A 17,318-nucleotide genomic window follows, 5' to 3' on the forward strand; every position below is an offset into this window, starting at 1 on the left:
CAGCCTGCGGGAATGGGGCAATGGGGATGGGGCTAAATGAATGAGCCAAACCAGGATGGAGGCCCTGAGGTAAGTCTAACCTTCTATGCCCACCTCAGCTCCAGCAAGCAGCAGGAAGCATCTCTTAAATCCTGACATTTGGGACCCCCAACTCCCCTGACCACTTTGGAAGTAACCCTCCAACCCCCAGGGCTCAGGCTGCCAGAAAGCTGTCCCCAGAGCTGCTTACTGATTTCTCAACTGGTCCCTTCTCCCATTACTTCTGATTGGGCATCCAAAACTCAGAGCCAGGTTATTTATAGACAGGCCCACAGCAGGGGAGGGGGAAAGCTAGTGTTTATAAACATGGGGTCACCTGGGTCTAAGAGGTCCAGAGAGAGAGGGGCTGTGGAGGGAGACGGGCTTGCCCCTGAGGATGGGAGACAGCTGGTCCAACCCTACTGAAGGGAAGGGGGCGGGTGGGTGCGCTCAGATGCTGGATCACGCGTGCCCCAATGCGTGGGCCATATGCAAATTGCATGCAAATCAGTGAGTGCACCAGCAGAGAGTTCTTGGTGGGCGGGACTCTCGTGGGCCTCCCGGGTCTAGTGGTCTGAGAGCTGGGGGTCCGCCAGGTCGGGGCCCACCGGAGGGAGAGGCCAAGTCTCACAAGTCCCTCCCCCCAACCCTGGTCTCGTTCGGAGCCAAAGCGGATTCTGGAGAAAGAACTCGGGAAGGGGAGGTACGCCCCTCGGCCCCTTCCCGCGCCACTCCCGCTTCCCCACCCCGTGTCCGTTGTTGCAGAAGAGAGGTGTCGGGTTACCGCCGCGGGGGCTATAGTTAGCCGCGGGACTTTGTTGATCGGCTAGACTCCCGGGACAGCGCAGCACCCGCCGGGACTTAAGCCCCCCGCCGGCCCGAGCGGTCAGTGTTCCTTCCCGCAGTCGTCCCTGAAACTTCCAGGTGGGTCCCTGGCTCTCCGCCCCCTCCCCTCTCCGGGCGGAGCCAAATGATGGCTCCGCCTTTACCATCGCAAGAAGGCCCCCGAGCAGAAGACGCGGAGCATGGGGGCTAGTGGGAATCTGGGGAGCGGAGCCCTGGGGTTGTGCGGGGTACACAATGAAATCTAAGGCCCCGCCCACTCCCTTAGGCCCGCCCTTGGCCCCGCCCACACCCGCTTGGGCCGGATTCTGGACGAGACCCTTCACACCCCGGAGGAAGGGACCCTGGTCTTTGTCTCCCAGCCCATCGCCAGTGCTGCCCTCTTCATCTGGACCTCGCCCTCCCTTGAGTCGCCCCCAGGAAGGATGCTGGCGGCTTTGCTGATGGCTCTCAGCTACCTCGGCCTCCATGCCCTCTGGCAGGTAACTGGGAGAACCTACTACTGCCACAAAGGGAACAGGTCAGGGGCAGACCCGGAAGAGGTGGACTGGGAGGCTGACTCCTCAAAAATCTTCCCCACGTACTCTTCTCTAGGATCCCAGTCCTCTTAATCCTCTTCTTCTCAGGAACCTCCATCCCTAGAGGGAGCCCCAGGTTCCTACTATGTCTCCCAGAACCTCCACCTCCATACACTGGTCCTCTTAGGATCTTCCTTCATATCGTTCCTCCCCACGTCCTGTCTGCCACCGCAGGCTCAGCCCAGGCAAACTGGCTTGGGCTACCTGTGTGCTGCCCTCTGCAGCCCCTCCCAGACCAGGGCTTGACCTCCTCCCCCCCCCCCCCCCCACCGCATGTTTTGGAATATGGGCTTCTAAAGCAGGAGAGGACTCAGGAGTCTCAGAGATTACAGTGTCTTGGTGTGCTGGCATGAAGGGGGAAGAGAATCTAAGGATGGGGACCGGGTCAGGTCATCAGACATTGGCTGTATATTTGTATATCACCTGTATCCTGAGTCTTAGAGCCAGAACAGCGCTTGGAAGTCATCTAGCGCCATTTCCTACCAGGTGCAGAACTTCTCTAATGACAAAATGACCCCTTCACACTGTACGGAAGTGAAGATCTATATGCTGCTGTCCTCACAATATCCCTGTGAGGTTGGAAGTATCCTCACTTTATACGTGGAGAACCTGAAACTCAGAAAAGTTAAGAGACTAGCCCAAGATCCCACAGCTAGTAGGCGGGGAAGTCACGATTTGGACCCACGTCTGTCTCACTCCAGTGCTGTGCTATTTAAGCCCTTGAGCTCTTGCCAAGTCGCATACACTAGATATTTGCTCCTAGAAACGAGATACTGATGTTTCTGGACTGATCTGCCACCAGGGCCCCTGTCCAGTGCTCTGAACGTCTCCCCTTTCCTATGCGGCTCCTCTCTTTCCTACATTTGTAGGCCCAGGCTGTTCCCATCCTGCCCCTGGGCCTGGCTCCAGACACCTTCGACGATGCTTATGTGGGCTGTGCCGAGGAGATGGAAGAGAAGGCGGTCCCTCTGCTGAAGGAGGAGATGGCCCGCCACGCCCTGCTGCGGGAGTCCTGGGAGGCAGCCCGGGAGGCCTGGGAGCACAAGCGCCGAGGGCTCCCCCTGCCCCCTGGCTTCAAAGCGCAGCACGGAATCGCCATCATGGTCTACACCAACTCATCTAACACTTTGTACTGGGAGCTGAACCAGGCGGTGCGGACCGGTGGCAGCTCCCAGGAGTTCTACATGAAGCACTTTCCCTTCAAGGCCTTGCATTTCTACCTCACCCGCGCCCTGCAGCTGCTGCAGGGCAGTGGGGGCTGCAGCAAGGGACCTGGAGAGGTGGTGTTCCGAGGCGTGGGCACCCTCCACTTTGAACCCAAGAGACTGGGGGACTCTGTCCGCTTGGGCCAGTTTGCTTCCAGCTCCCTGGATGAGGCAGTGGCCCGCAGATTTGGGAATGTCACCTTCTTCTCTCTAAGGACTTGCTTCGGGGCCCCTATCCAGGCCTTGTCTGTCTTTCCTGAGGAGCGTGAGGTGCTGATCCCCCCACATGAAGTCTTCTTGGTCACCAGGTTCTCCCAGGATGGAGCCCAGAGTCTGGTGACTCTCTGGAGCTATAATCAGACCTGCAGCCACTTTAACTGCGCCTATCTGGGTGGTGAGACATGCATGAGGGAAGCAGGACCGGCAGGGTGGGGGAAATAAGCCAGGACGCCCCTTCGGGACACCGGCTTGGTTCATGGGGGAGTTGAGGGCTAGAAGTCAGCTGGAGTTGCTGTTCTCTGTGACAGGTTCAGCCAGCTCTTAGAAGGTCTTAGAAGTGTTTTCTGGATCTATGAACATTCTCAAGTGATTCTGTGAATGCTCTCAAAATGTTCTATCCTCTGTACAGTCTAATTGACCACAAGAACCTGGTTGAGGTTGATAAGCAGAGGAAAGTGACAGGGGTGCTGCTTCAGATCTCAGGAGGCCCTGGGCTTAATGGGGTTGACAGGCCGTGTATATGGTGTTCCTAAGTGCTGAGGCAGGGACAGATGGAGGAGCAGCAGGGGCCAGGCCGGGAGCAGTGATGGATCAGCAATCTGGGGAGATTTCCCAGGGGCAGGAAGAGGAAAGAAAGCCAGAAGTCAGCGTTTAGAAGGGAAGTTGGATTGAGAAGGGGAATGGCCCACGCCAGGGCCTGGTGGGAAGGGAAGCTTGGGGTGTGAGGACCTATCCACGCGGAAGGCTCACCATGCCGTCTGTTGCAGGGGAGAAGAGACGCGGCTGTGTGTCTGTACAAGGTGAGTAGCCCGCTGCCCCCTCCCGCAGCTGCTTCAACGCCCCCCAGCCCTGCTGACCCCTCACCTTCTTCTCTTCTCTCTCCAGCAGGAGGGCAGCCAGATTCTACCCCCAAGGGGGACTTCTCTCTGCTTTCCTGGAAGACCCTGCTCTTTGCCCCTGGGGGCTTCCAGCTCTCAGGAGCTGGGCCCTGAAAGCCCATTGTCTGCCACTAGGAGTCCTAGGAACTCATGATCTTCCATTGAAGAAGGGGGCTTCGAATGGCCTCGAAGCGGGAACATGGTTTCGGACCCAGCCCTAGCAGCCATTTCCCCAGGGATGGGGACCTACCCAGCCATCTCCCCTCCCAACCAGGATGTGGGGGGATCTGAGGCCCTGGCAGGATGGAGGGAGCCCTGCTATGTGGTAGGGATTCCCTGGGACAAGCAAGGGTGGTACTATGATGGCCACTCAATTAAACAGTATTGCAGTGTGGTGACATCACATTTCCTGACTGGTTTATTCCATGAGACTAGACCATCTACCCTGCTCTGGCCTTGTGAGACTCAAAGACTGAGGGACTAAAAGGATGACTTCTTGATCACTCCTAGACATGGTCCCCTTTGCAGACCCCTGTCACAAACCAGAACTTGCAAACCCAGGAGCTTTAACAGCCAGAGATTCCTCACAACCTCCCTGAAGGAAGGAAGGAAGGAAAGAAGGAAGGAAAGGGGACAGATGGATTCACTGGCCCATTTGTCAGATGAGGAATGCAAAGCCAAGGAAGGAAGCAACTTGCTCAAGGTCAAAGAGTTAGTATTGAAACCAGGCTCCCTTCTTCCCAGTCCAGAACTCTTTCCTTGAAAGATTTGAAAGAACTCAAAGTAGGAGCCTAAGCCCCAGACACCTGGGACCCCACAGCAAGACATTTCTCTCTGTCCTGCTCCCACAGGAGTCCATTTCAAGGGTGAGGGGAGGGAAATCTCGAAACCTGAAGAGACAGAGGTTCTTACACACTCTGGAGGCATCTGACATCCAGAACAGAAACTTTATTGAGGCAAGTAAAGCAGCAGAGTCTTCTAAATGACACTTAACCTCACCCATCTAGGTGGCTCTACCTAGCAACAGAAGAAGGGACCCTCCCACTGCATCAGGACCCCCCCTTGATCCCCAAATCTTTCTCCTGGGGCAGGTCCCCTGCTGTCTCTGATTCTTGCTCCCTGTGCACTAACACGTGAGCTGGGGAGAAAGGGCCAGACTCTCCAGAAGCTGGAGTCCTAGCCCCTCCAGCATCCTTAAGCCCAGTTTCTGAAGGTATCTGGGTCCCCACAATCCCTGGCACTGTCAGCTCTGGGGTTTCAGGGATGGGGGGCCCAGATTCTGGAAGCTGTTATGCACTCGGGTGATATAGCGACTGAGGATGCGGGCACCTTCGGGTGTTCGGGGTGTCCCTCCCTCTGCCAGAGTCCTCCGCACACCAGCCACCTCGCTTTGCAGGCGAGACACAGTCTTGGTCAGCTCCGTCAGTCTGTTGCCCAGGTCTGGGGTTTGGGGGAAGTTGTTGATGGGGAGGTCTCTCAGAAGATGAGCCTGCCCTGAACCACTTCTCCCCTCACAACAGAACCCCAGGGGACATCATGCCTATGGGTCCTGAGGGAGTAGAACTGGAGACAGTGAGAGACTGGTTTGCAGGCTGGGGGTCAGGAGCAGGCAGAGTCTGGGGCAGATGAATCTGAGTGGGACTCAGATGGTCATGGGTTTAGAAGATACAAAGAAGGAAAGTTTTGTGGGCCAGAGAAGGGATCAGGAGTCACAGGGATGGGCAAGATTTTAGTGGGTAGAGATTTGGTCTCTGCCCTTGTCAGCCCTGTTCCCGTCTACCCATCCTCAGGGCCCAGTTTCAATTACACCTCTGCTTTCTCCAATTTCTGGTCCTCTATCCTTCTACCTTTCCACCAGCCTCTCAAAATAATAGGTTCTCTATCTCCCGTGGGCTCCCATTGCAATTTGGTTCTCTCCTAACTAAGCCCTATCTGCCTACAAAGATGGTTTCTCTTTCTCACCAGACAGAAAGCTTCCCCCTCCCCACCCCGTGTCTCTGCTCTACACATTCCCCCTCCCTCAAAGATAAGGCTGGAACAAAGGGGACGTGGTGATGAATGTTGATTGAATGAGTGAATTAGAGACTGAGTGAATGAACGAAAAATGAGTTAAGTGAGTGAGCCAATGGGTAAGAGAGTGAATGAGTCAACGAACACAGGGATGAAGGATTGAATGAAATGAGTGGAATAAATATCTGAATGGCTCAGAGTCATTGAGGAGGAAGGCCACACTGCAGGGTGCAAGCCTGGTGTGTGGTATTTATTCCCACAATGCAACGGGGAAGGCTTGGGGGTGAGCCACTAACCTTTCTGCCTGGTCTCCTCAAACTCCCGCTGGGCTGTCTCTATGTAGCGCTGTACCAGGGCCTTGATGACTCGGAGGCAGTAGGATCCGTTCTCTCCTTCCCCAGGCCCTGCCCCTGCCCCGGGATTGGCCTGGGATGGGAAGACCAGAGGGTGAGAGAGACTCTACCCACCCCGGCTATTCTGTAATCATTGTGTCCTCCCCCAGATGATAAAGGATGGAGGCCAAGTCTGCAGACGTTTCTGTCCTGGAAGCCACATAGCTAGACCCTGGTGCAGTCCTGGAAGGCAGAAGGAGGCCGAAGCTGAGCAAAGGCTGAGTGGAAGAGAGCTGGGGTGGGCGGGCGAGGGGTGGAGGGTGGTGCAGAGGGGGGTGGGGGGCAGAGACAAAAATGTTGAGTCAGGCACAGTTGAGTTCTCTCTCCTGCCACCAACCCTACCTTGGTTTTCTTGAGTTAGTCCAGGTTAAGCCTGCCCTTCAAACGCTGCAGAGGGGGAAAGTAGGGGATGTGGGGAGGCATCTGCATGGAAATCATCATGTGAATTGGAATGATTGGTTTGGGGTCCAGGTATAGGCCCCGCAACAGTACCAAGAGGGCAAGTAGGACATACGGATGGGGCAGACAGTGGAGAGAGAACAGAGGTGTAGCAGGCAAAGGGCTAGACTGAGAAGCTTTGGCCCAAATCCCAGCTCAGTCACTTAGCAGCTCTGCGCCTCAGGTGAGTTATTCAATTTCTTCAGGCCTGAGGGTCTCCAAATTGAAGACAGAAGTGGTAGTAATGCCTACGTCTCAGGTCAATACTTCCCTGCCAGGGTAGGGGCTCTCTAAATGCTTAGGAAAGAATTATTTTTATCTAGTTTTATCTTCTCTCTAAATATTTTATAGTTAGCATATTTACTCATAAAAAAAAAGCAAAGCATTTTATTAAGTATTCTCAGGGGAAAGATGGGATTGACCAAGCTGGGGCAGGCAGAAGTATGAGAGAGAATGATAGGCCTTTTACAGCTACAGAGTATATAAAGCATTTTCCTTGTATAAAATAAGGAATAAGAACTTAGGGAGGCCGTTTCCTGAGGATGCAGGACAGGGGGGAAGGGACATCTAATTGGATCAGAAGACACTAGCGAGGTGGGGGCAGCTGGGAGAAGGGTGGGACTCCAGTGGGCAAGATCCCAGCCAGCTAGTGTGGGGGGATCCGGCTGGACACAGTGGCTCTGCCCATCCAGGACTGGGCACAGGCCCCGAGAATTGGGCACAACCTCAGTTGAAGAAGCGGAGTCTCATCCTAGGGTAGAGCAGCCCTGACAGACGGTCTGCACATAGGCATCCGGCAGCCTGGACAGGAACAGGAAGTGACTGGGGGAAAAGGGTGGTAATTCCAGAATTTGGAGGCAGAGGTCCATTAGGGTGAAGGAGGTGTCCACATGGGATCGCCCAGAGCCAGGGAGTGGGGGAAATCCCGGGCGTTTTAGTGTCTGGTAAGCATCCTGTTTTCCCCATGCTGAGCACATGCAGTTTCCTGTGCCGAGAACTCCCCTCTCCACTATCTGCCCACCAACCTCCTGTTTACCCTTCAGGGTTCTGTTCTGCTCTCAAGGGCTCTGGGAAGCTCCCTGGTTCCTGAGTCTGGATCCGGGGCCTTTCCTCTGTGCTCCAGGAGCGCGCTGTGCTTCTCTCTACTGTGGGCTTGTCCCGGGCAATTACCGTCCATTTCCTTCTGCTACGCTAGACTGGCAGCACCCAGAGGGACCACCGTTCTGCAGATCTTTATTTCCAGTAGAGGTGTTGGTAAGTGTTTGTTGAACAAACTATGGACCAATCAGGGGATCCAGGGACCTCAGAGCTCCAGAGTTGGCCTGTGGCCCCCAAAGAGCTGGCCCGGAGTCCCTGGCTTAGAGAGATCCTCAGGTAACATGTTTTAAAGGGAACAGATAGGACCCCCTATGGACCTGGCCTTAACGCTGGTCTGAAATAGGCTGGGGCTCCCACTCCAAGCCTGGGTCAGGGAACAGATAGCGAGAGGTAAGGGAGCCAGCCCTTTAGAGGCTCGGCCTCCTCTCTCAGGCCTCTATCAGCTGTTTAATTTCCCAGTTTGTGGGGCATTTTCCCTTGGTTTCTTAATTTTTTTTTTTTTTTAAATGTTCAACTCTTTCTTGGCTCAGTTTAGGGCAAAGAAGTTTGTCTGAAGTCTGGAGCTTTTTTTTTTTTATAAAAAAATTTATAAAATTTATTTATTTTTTCTTTTTTATTATATAAAAAATTTGTGTAATAATAGTGATAAAAATATAATACTGAGGGGCACCTGGGTGGCTCAGTCAGTTAAGCGTCTGCCTTCGGCTCAGGTCATGATCCCAAGGTCCTGGGATCGAGCCCTGAGTCTGGCTCCCTGCTCAGCGGGAAGCCTGCTTCTCCCTCTCCTCCCCACTGTGCTCTCTCTGTCTTTCTCTCAAATAAATAAATAAAAATCTTTTAAAAAGCTTTAAAAAATAATACTGAAAAGGATTGCTTGGGGGAGTAGGGGTTTCCTGATGCTTCTATGGCTCAGGGGGGGCTGGAGCGGCTACGTAAGGCTGCAGGACAGGTCTGAGCCAAATAGGGTGCCCGTGGCTTGGGAGCAGGGCCATATGGATTTCTGTTTAAGCCGGGTGACCCACGGTTGGAAATCTAGGAAACATCCAGAGCCAGGAACAGGGAAGGGCAGCCAGGTGCGAGAGGAGGATGTGGGAAATGGCTTTGTGGGGAACATACCAGAAAGACAAAGGGTGTGCAGACAAACAGGCGGTGTAGACAATACAGTTGGAGGCCCGGCGTGACAAAGCCCAACGACAAGCAGAGGACATACTCACGTAGGTAGGGACTGGCCGATAGTCTGGCTTCTTGGTTTGGCAGCAGGAACAGCAACAGCAGATGAAGCGGAAAATTCTCCTGAGGGATTCGGAGGGGCTGGAAAGCAGTTGGGCAGGGGAGGGGTCTAGGGAGCTGGGCGGGGGCGGCTGGGTGCTTGGGAGGCAGGGAGTGAGAGCTCTGAGGGTATCACCTGAGCAGGTAGCAGAGGGCCTTGGGGGAGGGCAGGACGTTGAAGGGCACAGGCAGCGTCAGGCGCTCCCGGAAGTAGGACAGGTGAGCGTGGAGCGAGCGGACCTCCACATCCGTGTCATCCTGCGGCCAGGAGGCAGGGGCTCTGCAAGGGCCACTTTGGTACCCAGCCCTCCTGCCCGCCCCGTCTGGCCCAGCTCCCCCGTCTCCACGCCTCTTCTTCTGCAGTGTGCCCACCGCTGTCTTCTCCCCATTCCCATCTATCACCACATTCTCCTGCCTGGCTCCCCGTTCCCTCTCTTCCTCCCCATTGTCTTTTATCCTCTGACATCCAATTCCTGCCCAGGCTCTTCTCCAGCCACAAACCCTAGCCCCTCCATCTTCCCTGTCCCTTCTCGTGTTCCCATCTACTTTTCCACAATGCACCCTTCCTCCCAACCAAGAAGGAGAAAGAGCACCAGACTTGGGTCTGGAGAAACGAGTAGCCATTACTAAGACCCTCATTTTAAAGACGAAGAAAATGAGGCCTGGAAAGGAACCCTTGCCCCAAACCACAAAACAAGAGCAGAGGCCGAGTGGGAACCCAAGTGTTTCGACTTCTTGCATTCTTTTCCTCTCCATCCCTGGGTCCCTTCTTCTCCCTGGCCTCAGCTGGCCCCGGCTCACCTCAATCTTCTGGAAGGAGTTGGTAATCATGGCAATGAGCATGTTGAGCAGCACAATGACCATGATGATGGTAAAGATGCCGTAGAGGGCCCGGCCCACGAATTCAGGCACCAGAAACTGAGGCATGTCTACGACGCTGTGCTCCTCCATGCCAAACATGGTCTAGAACAGAAATTGGAATATCTCGTTGAAACTGGCATGCAGGGCCGAGCAAAGGATAGGATGTGAGGGGCGGGAGGAGAGCCTGAGTGCCACCCAGACACACTCCTCCTCACCCTCCAGGACTCAGCCAAGGGCGTTCTGATTCCATGAAGCCCTTTGGACCATCCTGGCCCGTACTGACTCTTGTTATTTCTGAGCTCACACTCATTTTTTCAGTAAACCAATATTTACTGAGCATATAGTAGGGCCAAAGGTGCTAAGGATGTAGCCTTGAGGGAGTGGGGGCATGAAGACCAGTTAAGAAACTTGTCGTGGTTGGGGTGCCTGGGTGGCTCAGGCAGTTGGGCGTCTGACTCTTGATTTCAGCTCAGGTCATGATCTCAGAGTTGTGGGATCAAGCCCTGTGTGGGGCTCAAGCCATGTGCGCTGAGCATGGAGCCTGCTTGGGATTCTCTCTCTCCCTCTCTCTCTGCACCCTCCCCCAGCTTGTGCATGCTGTCTCTTTCTCTGTAAAAAAGAAGAAAGAGAGAAAGAAAGAGAAAGAAAGAAAGAAAGAAAAAAGAAGAAAGAAAGGAAGGAAGGAAGAAAAAGAGAAGAAAGAAAAAGAAAAGAAAGAAAAGAAAGAAAGAAACAAAGAAAAGAAACTTGTCATGGTCTGGGTGAGATGGGATGGTGATTTGGACCACAGCAGCGGCAACTCCAGTGCCGCCTCTTCCAGGAAGCCCCTCTGAACTCCCTTCTCTACCCCCAGTGGAATGTGCATATCTGTTAGTCCCTCACAGACCCGACTACATTCTCCCTCCTCTTGCATTAATTTGTGAATCTGTCTTACTCCGTCCATCTCAGCGCCAGTTCAGGCCTTGATTACTGCAACCGCCCCTGCGGCTGGTCTCGGCTTCAGTCTCTTGTTATTCCATCCTCCACGTGGCATCCAAGGTGTTCTTTCTAATAGCTGTTCGGAGGTATTGTACTTCTGCTTGTCAAACTTTAAATGCTCCTAATTGCTCTCAGTCCAGATGCCTACCATGCAACCTCCCTGAGACGGTTAGCAGAAATGTCTTTGACTGTATTAGGTGTCACCCATGAATAAACAGCATGGGAGGGCTCATGCTGTCTGTGCCACCATGCAGTGACCGGTGGCACCAGGACCCATGAAGCAGGCTGGCATGAATGGTTGCTGCCCGTGGTGTTAAGATTCATGGTTGAAACTGTGCAAGCTCAGTTCCTTTAAGCTAGCATCCTGAACGTGGGATGTGAACAAAGGTTCTTAGTAAGAGAACTGGTCTGAATAAAGCCTCCATTTACACTGGAACCAATGACAAAGACTTGACCAATATCCACAGGCCCTAGCGTGGCTCCTTCGGCATCATCAATAAAACCATCCCATAATTGCACTCATGAAGAATTTATAATGGAATCCTTGTTTGAAAGGCCACCGGGAGCAACCTGGCCGGCCTGAGAAAGCCCAAGCTTCTCAGGAGGACATTCATGAGCTCTGTGACCTGGGGCTCTACCCTCTCCAGCTTCCTCTCTCTCAGGATTGCCTCCACATGCCAACCGTGGAAGACATCTTGCAATTCTTCAACCAGACGCCCCAGCTTTTCCCTTTCTGCCCAGGATGCCCTGCACCTTCTCTGAAGCCCATAATCCTTAGTGGTGGAGTCCAGATACTCCCTTTTCTATGAAATCTTTCCTGATTACCCAAGGCAGAGGAAGGGGCTTTCCCCTCTGGGGATCCTCAACATAAGCCCTCCTTCCTCACAGTACTTAATGCCCCAGATTGAGCTTATTTGTGCACACTGGTTATCTTCGTCATGAGACTGGGTCTGGTTCACTGCCTCTGTCTCTGCTTCCAGTGCTGGGGACAGGACTTACTATGAAGAAGGTGTCAGTAAATGGGTGTGAACTCAACAACAATAACAAAAAGCCCACCACAACTGAATGACAAGGTGAATGGGCATAAAATGTGGGCAAATGAACGAATGGACAATGAGTGAGTGAATAAACAAATACAAGAATAATTGGCCATATTTGGGAAGAACTGAGCATCAAAAAGAATAATGAACTGTAATGGATTCTTAAAAAAAAGTCTTTGTGTCGTTAGTGACTTTCAGAAAAGAAGAGAGCACTTCTTTATAGAAGGACGCCACAAATAAATGTAGAAAGAACAGCAGTAGAAGATCACCAAGATTCATCTAGGGATGCTAAAGCCACAGAGTCAAAGTTGCGAGGGAACAGGTTAGTCACACGGTCTCCACATATCTTTCCGTTGCTAAAAGAGCATCCTTAGTAACTTTGCAGTGAAGAGGTTTGCTAGGCCAGTAGGCCTAGCAATGGGCTACACTGACATCTTCTGTCTCCTGATGTGATGCAGTGGAAAACCCACATCATCAACTAGGTTGTATTCTGTCAAAATTGCTTAACTTGAATCTTACCACAGGAACTAGTCTGATAAATCCCAACTATGGAACACTCTCTACAATATACCTTGATCTGTTCTTAAAAAAAGTTCATTTGTCATGAAAGACAAAGAAAAGGTAGAGGGTATGTTGCAGATTAAAGGAGACTAAAGAGGTAATGACAACAAAATGTAACACATGACTCCAGATCGGATTTCAGATTTTTAAAAAGCTAGAAAGACTTTTTCCTGGCAGGGGGATATGGGGGCGCAACTGGGAAAATTTGAATAAGAACTGTACAGTAAATAATAATTTGGGATCAATATCAAATTATTTGTTTATTTTTAATTTTTTTTGAAAGTAAGCTCTATGCCCAATGTGGGGTTTGAACTCATGACCCTGGGAGAAAGAATCACGTGGGGTGTAGAGCCTACTTGAAAAAGAAAGAAAGAAAAATAAATAAATAAATTTAAGATTTTATTTATTTGAGAGAGAGAGAGAGAAAGCACGTGCGAGCATATGAGCTGGGGAGGGGCAGGAGGAGAGGGAGAAGCAGGCCCCCAGCTGATCAGGGAGCCTGACATGGGGCTTGATCCCAGGACCCTGAGATCATGACCTGAGGTGAAGGCAGACACTTAACCGACTGAAACTTAACCAACTGAACCACCCAGGCGCCCCAAAATAAATTAATTTTTTGAGTGTGATAATGGTTTTTTGGTTATGCTCTTAGGAAATCTCCTGAAATATTTAGGGATGAAATGTCATGATGTTTGCAACTTACTTTTAAATGTTTCGAGGAAAAAAAAAAGAGTAAGGAGAACAATAGATGGAGCAAAATGTGACAAAATATCATCAATTGATGGAGCTAGGTAAAGGGATTATGGGTGTCCACTGTGCTTTTAACTGTTTCATAGGATTGACAGTTTTCAAAATAATAAGTTTGGGAAGAAAGTGAGTAAATGAATGAGTTAACAAACAAATGAATAAGTGTGAATCAGTGAGAGAGTGAATTAATTATTGCCCAAACAAGAGATTAATTATGAGTGAATAGATGAGGAAGGAGGGGAAGGCAGAGGTGATCACTAAGCTCCAGGCTTCTCCGTCCCAGACTCCCACCTGCCCATCTTGCTTCTGCCCCAGTATACTTGCCCAGCCGCTCTGTCTCCTGATAGGGCACATAGATGCTGTTGAGACCACAGAGGAAGGCAGTCAGGATGATCATGAGGATGAACATGAACCTGGCAGGGGAGGGGAAGAGGAGGGGTCAGAGAAAGTCTCCACCTTGGGAGAAGTCAGGTTCTGGGAAGAGGGATCAGGCGATGCCCTCCCAAGCTCAGTATCTCTTGACAAGTATTCCGTTTGGACTATTAAGAATAGAGAAAGTCGGGGCGCCTGCGTGGCTCAGTCGGTAAGCGTCTGCCTTCAGCTCGGGTCATGATCCCGGGGTCCTGGGATCGAGCCCCGCATCGGGCTCCCTGCTCCGCGGGAAGCCTGCTTCTCCCTCTCCCACTCCCCCTGCTTGTGTTCCCTCTCTCGCTGTGTTTCTCTCTGTCAAATAAATAAAATCTTAAAAAAAAAAAAAGAATAGAGAAAGTAGGGATGGGAAAGGAGAAGTCATTTAAAATGGTGCCAGGGGCACCTAGGTGGCTCAGTTGGTTGAGTATCTGGCTCCTGATTTCGGCTCAGGTCATGATCTCAGGGTCCTGGGATCGAGCTCCTCGGGTTCTGTGCTCAGCAGGGAGTCTGCCTAAGGATTCTCTCCCTCTCTCCCTCTCCCTCTGCCTACCTCCCCCCCCCCACCCCCACTCATATGCACACACTCTCTCTAAAATAAATGAATAAATCTTAAAAAAATAAACAAAATAAAATGGTGCCAAAGCAGGAGCTCTTCCTTGAGAATGAAGGGTATTGAGTTGAAGCAATCAAATCTGGGGATGGGCCAGTCTCCCAGGCAGGGACTGAAATGCTGAGATGTGGTTCAAGGATGAGTGAACCTTGAGTCCGATTGCACAGGATTTACCATCAGCAGAGTTAGAGCCAGAGGTGAGCATGGGTTAGGCTACAACAGGGGTGGGGTGGGGGAGGGGGAGCTGGGTGGCAGAGGGCTAGGGAATTTTACAAGGAGATCCAGTGGAGTCTATGACAGGGGAGGATGCTCTGAGCAGGGATAGTGTGCACCAGATCATGTCAATCATCTTGCCAATAGAAATCTGCAGAGTGCCCAGTGACTCATGGGCCGGCAGAATGTAGGCCAGACGGGTGAAGCTGAGCATGCTGGTGACAGCAAAAAGCACCTCTGCCAAGAACTGGGGGTCCTCGGTGTGCCACTCACTTCGCTCTGTGCGGGGTGGAATGGGGGCTGAGGCTGAGAGCCAGGGGACAGTAGGGATCGGGGGATTCAAGCTGAGTCGGGGAGCACTCACCAGCCGCGGTGAAATAGTGGCAGGCAGCGCCATCCGGGGCATCCTGGCAGTGCGCGTGGGCAAGCCCGGCCAGAAGGAGGCACAGTGCGAAGGCCGCCAGGTACAGGGACAGGATGACCATGTCCAGGAAGTTCCACCAGTCCAGGACGTAACTGCGCAGGCCCTCGATCCACACCTCCTTGCACTCAAACCACAGGAAGCCTGAAGGAGGTGGTAGGGGGAGAGCTAGGTTATGGTGTGGGGGCACCTACCCACGGCGGGGCGGAGAGCTAAACTATCACGGGGACAGAGTTGATAAAACATAAACATGCAATCTACGTAAGGACAAAATGATCTTCCGTGAAAATAAAAAACACTCCTGGGGCGCCTCAGTGGCTCAGTGGGTTGAGCCTTGGACTCTTGATTTTGGCTCAGGTCATGGTCTCAGGGTCGTGAGATGGAGCCCCATGACAGGCTCTGTGCTGGGTGTGGAGCCTGCTTAAAATCGTCTCTCTCCCTCTCCCTCTGCCCCTCCCCACCTCGCTCCTGTGCTCTCTCTCAAACAAACAAACAAAAGCCTCCTGGCTGATGCAGACTCATCTATGGTGTGGCCTGCATCGATGACCCCAGGCAGCTGATATGTATAAACTATACCTGGGAGAGGCTGGGACTGGGAGGGAATGATTTAAATCTGTTTCTCCCTGCCTTCCACCGAACAAATACTGGACAAATATTTTGAGAACATTGATTTGAAGGGGCTCCAAATTATCTGCCTGCTCTGAGAGCCAGACCTGGGGATGGGGTGGTTATGGGAGCTGGACCCTATTAGCCAGGTAATCCTGCTTCATTGTACCCTTCTCCATTCCCTAGATACAAGTGTGTGCTGTTTCCGTCTGCCTAGAAGGCCCTTCCACACCTGTTTGAAGCCGGGCTCACCTTTATGGCCCAGGTCAAATACTATCTCCTCTGCGAAGCCTTCCCTAAGCAGGTGGGGTGAGTTGCCCCTTGCACTCAGCTCTCACAGCTTCCTTTAGATCTCTGTGATGCCATCAACCACGGGGCACTGTGGGATATCTCTTCCTGGGTCTGCCTCCCCTCACTTCTCCTGAACTTTGCAGCCCTTAAGGGCAGGGACTGTGTCTGATTCATCTCCTTGTCCACAGTGCACAGCGCAAGGCCTAGGAGTCACTATTAAACCAACATTCATTAAGCTGCTACCATGTGCCAGTGAGGCTCGGTGGTGAATAAGACAAATACAGCCCCTGGCCTCCCAGGATGCCAGCGAGGGAGACAGACAAGTAGCCTAGTGGTTACAATCCAGTGTGGTAAATGCTCAGATTGAGCAGCAGAGGAATAGAGAGGCTGTTACGGGAGTGGTTAGAAACGGATCCTCACCCTGATTTGGGGGCCAGGGAAAGCTTCTCAAAGAAAGTGACCTTTAAGCTGAGTTTGGAAGGAGGGGCGGGGAGAGCCGGCCAGGTGACGGGGCTGTGTGGGCAGGGGCCGGGGCTGGGAGACTATCTCGGGAGCCTGGGGTAGATGTTGCGTGGGTGGATGGAACCAAATTTAATCGATCCTGGCTTCACTCACAGTAGGGTAGCAACAAGCACTTCGTGCATGAAGAAATGCAGAGTTTGGTTTCTTAAGACGTTTCTTCCCCCATGGGCAGGAACAGGATTGGCTTTATTTCCACTTAGCATAGGTCCGTCATGTTTAGTAAATCATTGGATGGGAAACTTTTCCTCTTGGACTGCTCTTGTTTTCTTCCCCAGAGTATCTTGGCCAGGTTTCCTTTTGGTCATCAAGGCCTTGGTACAAGGTGGAGCAGTGGATTTGGTGGTGGTAGCTTGGGGAGATTTGCTAACTAAGCTAGAGCAGAATGAGGGGAGGACGGCTGAGGAAGCGGCCAACAGCCCAGCCCGCCGAGCTGACCCGCCAGAGGCTAGGTAAGGCTCTGGGGATTCTTGTAATTGCCTTTGCTGAATTGTTTAAGAATACTTGATTCTGCTCTAGAAGAAAACTAATGGAATGAATGAAACTTATACACTGAGCATAGATAAGTTAGTTATTTGGGTGACATGTTGAACAAATAAAATGAGTAGAGCATATGTGTGTGAACATACATAGAAAGGGATGGGTAGACTCTAAATATTCACGATATACTGAATATACATGCAGCAGAAGAAGCCCTCAGGACTCACCAGCTTTTAAGTCAGCTACCCACTGGTAATACCCATTCTGGCCCTCTGTGTCCTCTGCACAAGGATTGCAAAGGAAACACAGAGCTGCCCATCAGGATGATTAGCAAGCTTCAGCTGTGGCCAAACATATTTGCCCCCACGTCTCTCCCATAGATGAAGTGTTGGGGCCAGGCAACCTCTGGCTGTTGTAGCCCCTGCTTGGACCTCAACTCTGCTCCCCCTAACCACACCATCCTAAGCATACCATTTAGGGATTTAATAAACTGTATGACTTAGGCATCTCAATTTGGTCCATGAGCCATTCTGTTCCATGACTTTTGGGACCAGATTGCCTGATGGTGTACTGGTAGGCTACCATGACACCAGGGTGACTTCCCACCTGACACTATGGACCCGTGTCTTATT

The 17,318-nt window shown here is 52.0% G+C and overlaps 2 protein-coding genes across 2 annotated transcripts in view; one reads left to right on the forward strand and one right to left on the reverse strand.

Annotated features, from left to right (window-relative positions):
• The first annotated feature begins 55 nt into the window (after positions 1-55).
• On the forward strand, positions 56-3,931 carry ART5 (ADP-ribosyltransferase 5). Its single transcript, XM_021704691.1, has 5 exons — positions 56-69; positions 1,130-1,343; positions 2,309-3,038; positions 3,631-3,663; positions 3,752-3,931. The coding sequence occupies exons 1-5, from the start codon at positions 56-58 to the stop codon at positions 3,853-3,855; spliced, it is 1,095 nt and encodes a 364-aa protein (XP_021560366.1). The 3' UTR covers positions 3,856-3,931.
• An 859-nt stretch (positions 3,932-4,790) lies between these two features.
• The window catches only part of XNDC1N (XRCC1 N-terminal domain containing 1, N-terminal like), a 35,409-nt gene continuing 22,881 nt past the window's right edge, over positions 4,791-17,318 (reverse strand). The window contains 9 exon segments of the mRNA XM_021704670.1: positions 4,791-5,017; positions 5,020-5,181; positions 6,048-6,177; positions 8,894-8,972; positions 9,085-9,206; positions 9,750-9,942; positions 13,456-13,548; positions 14,489-14,648; positions 14,734-14,934. Coding sequence (XP_021560345.1) covers positions 4,791-5,017; positions 5,020-5,181; positions 6,048-6,177; positions 8,894-8,972; positions 9,085-9,206; positions 9,750-9,942; positions 13,456-13,548; positions 14,489-14,648; positions 14,734-14,934 — 1,367 coding nt within the window.

This window comes from Neomonachus schauinslandi, chromosome 11, assembly GCF_002201575.2.
Source record: "Neomonachus schauinslandi chromosome 11, ASM220157v2, whole genome shotgun sequence".
Taxonomy (NCBI): Eukaryota; Metazoa; Chordata; class Mammalia; order Carnivora; family Phocidae; genus Neomonachus; species Neomonachus schauinslandi.

What these genes read in the sequence shown, in the direction of transcription:
- ART5 (XM_021704691.1), top strand. An exon ending in GCCTCCATGCCCTCTGGCAG is followed by an intron (nt 1,344 to 2,308) that starts GTAACTGGGAGA and finishes CTACATTTGTAG; the next exon opens with GCCCAGGCTGTTCCCATCCT. An exon ending in TAACTGCGCCTATCTGGGTG is followed by an intron (nt 3,039 to 3,630) that starts GTGAGACATGCA and finishes CGTCTGTTGCAG; the next exon opens with GGGAGAAGAGACGCGGCTGT.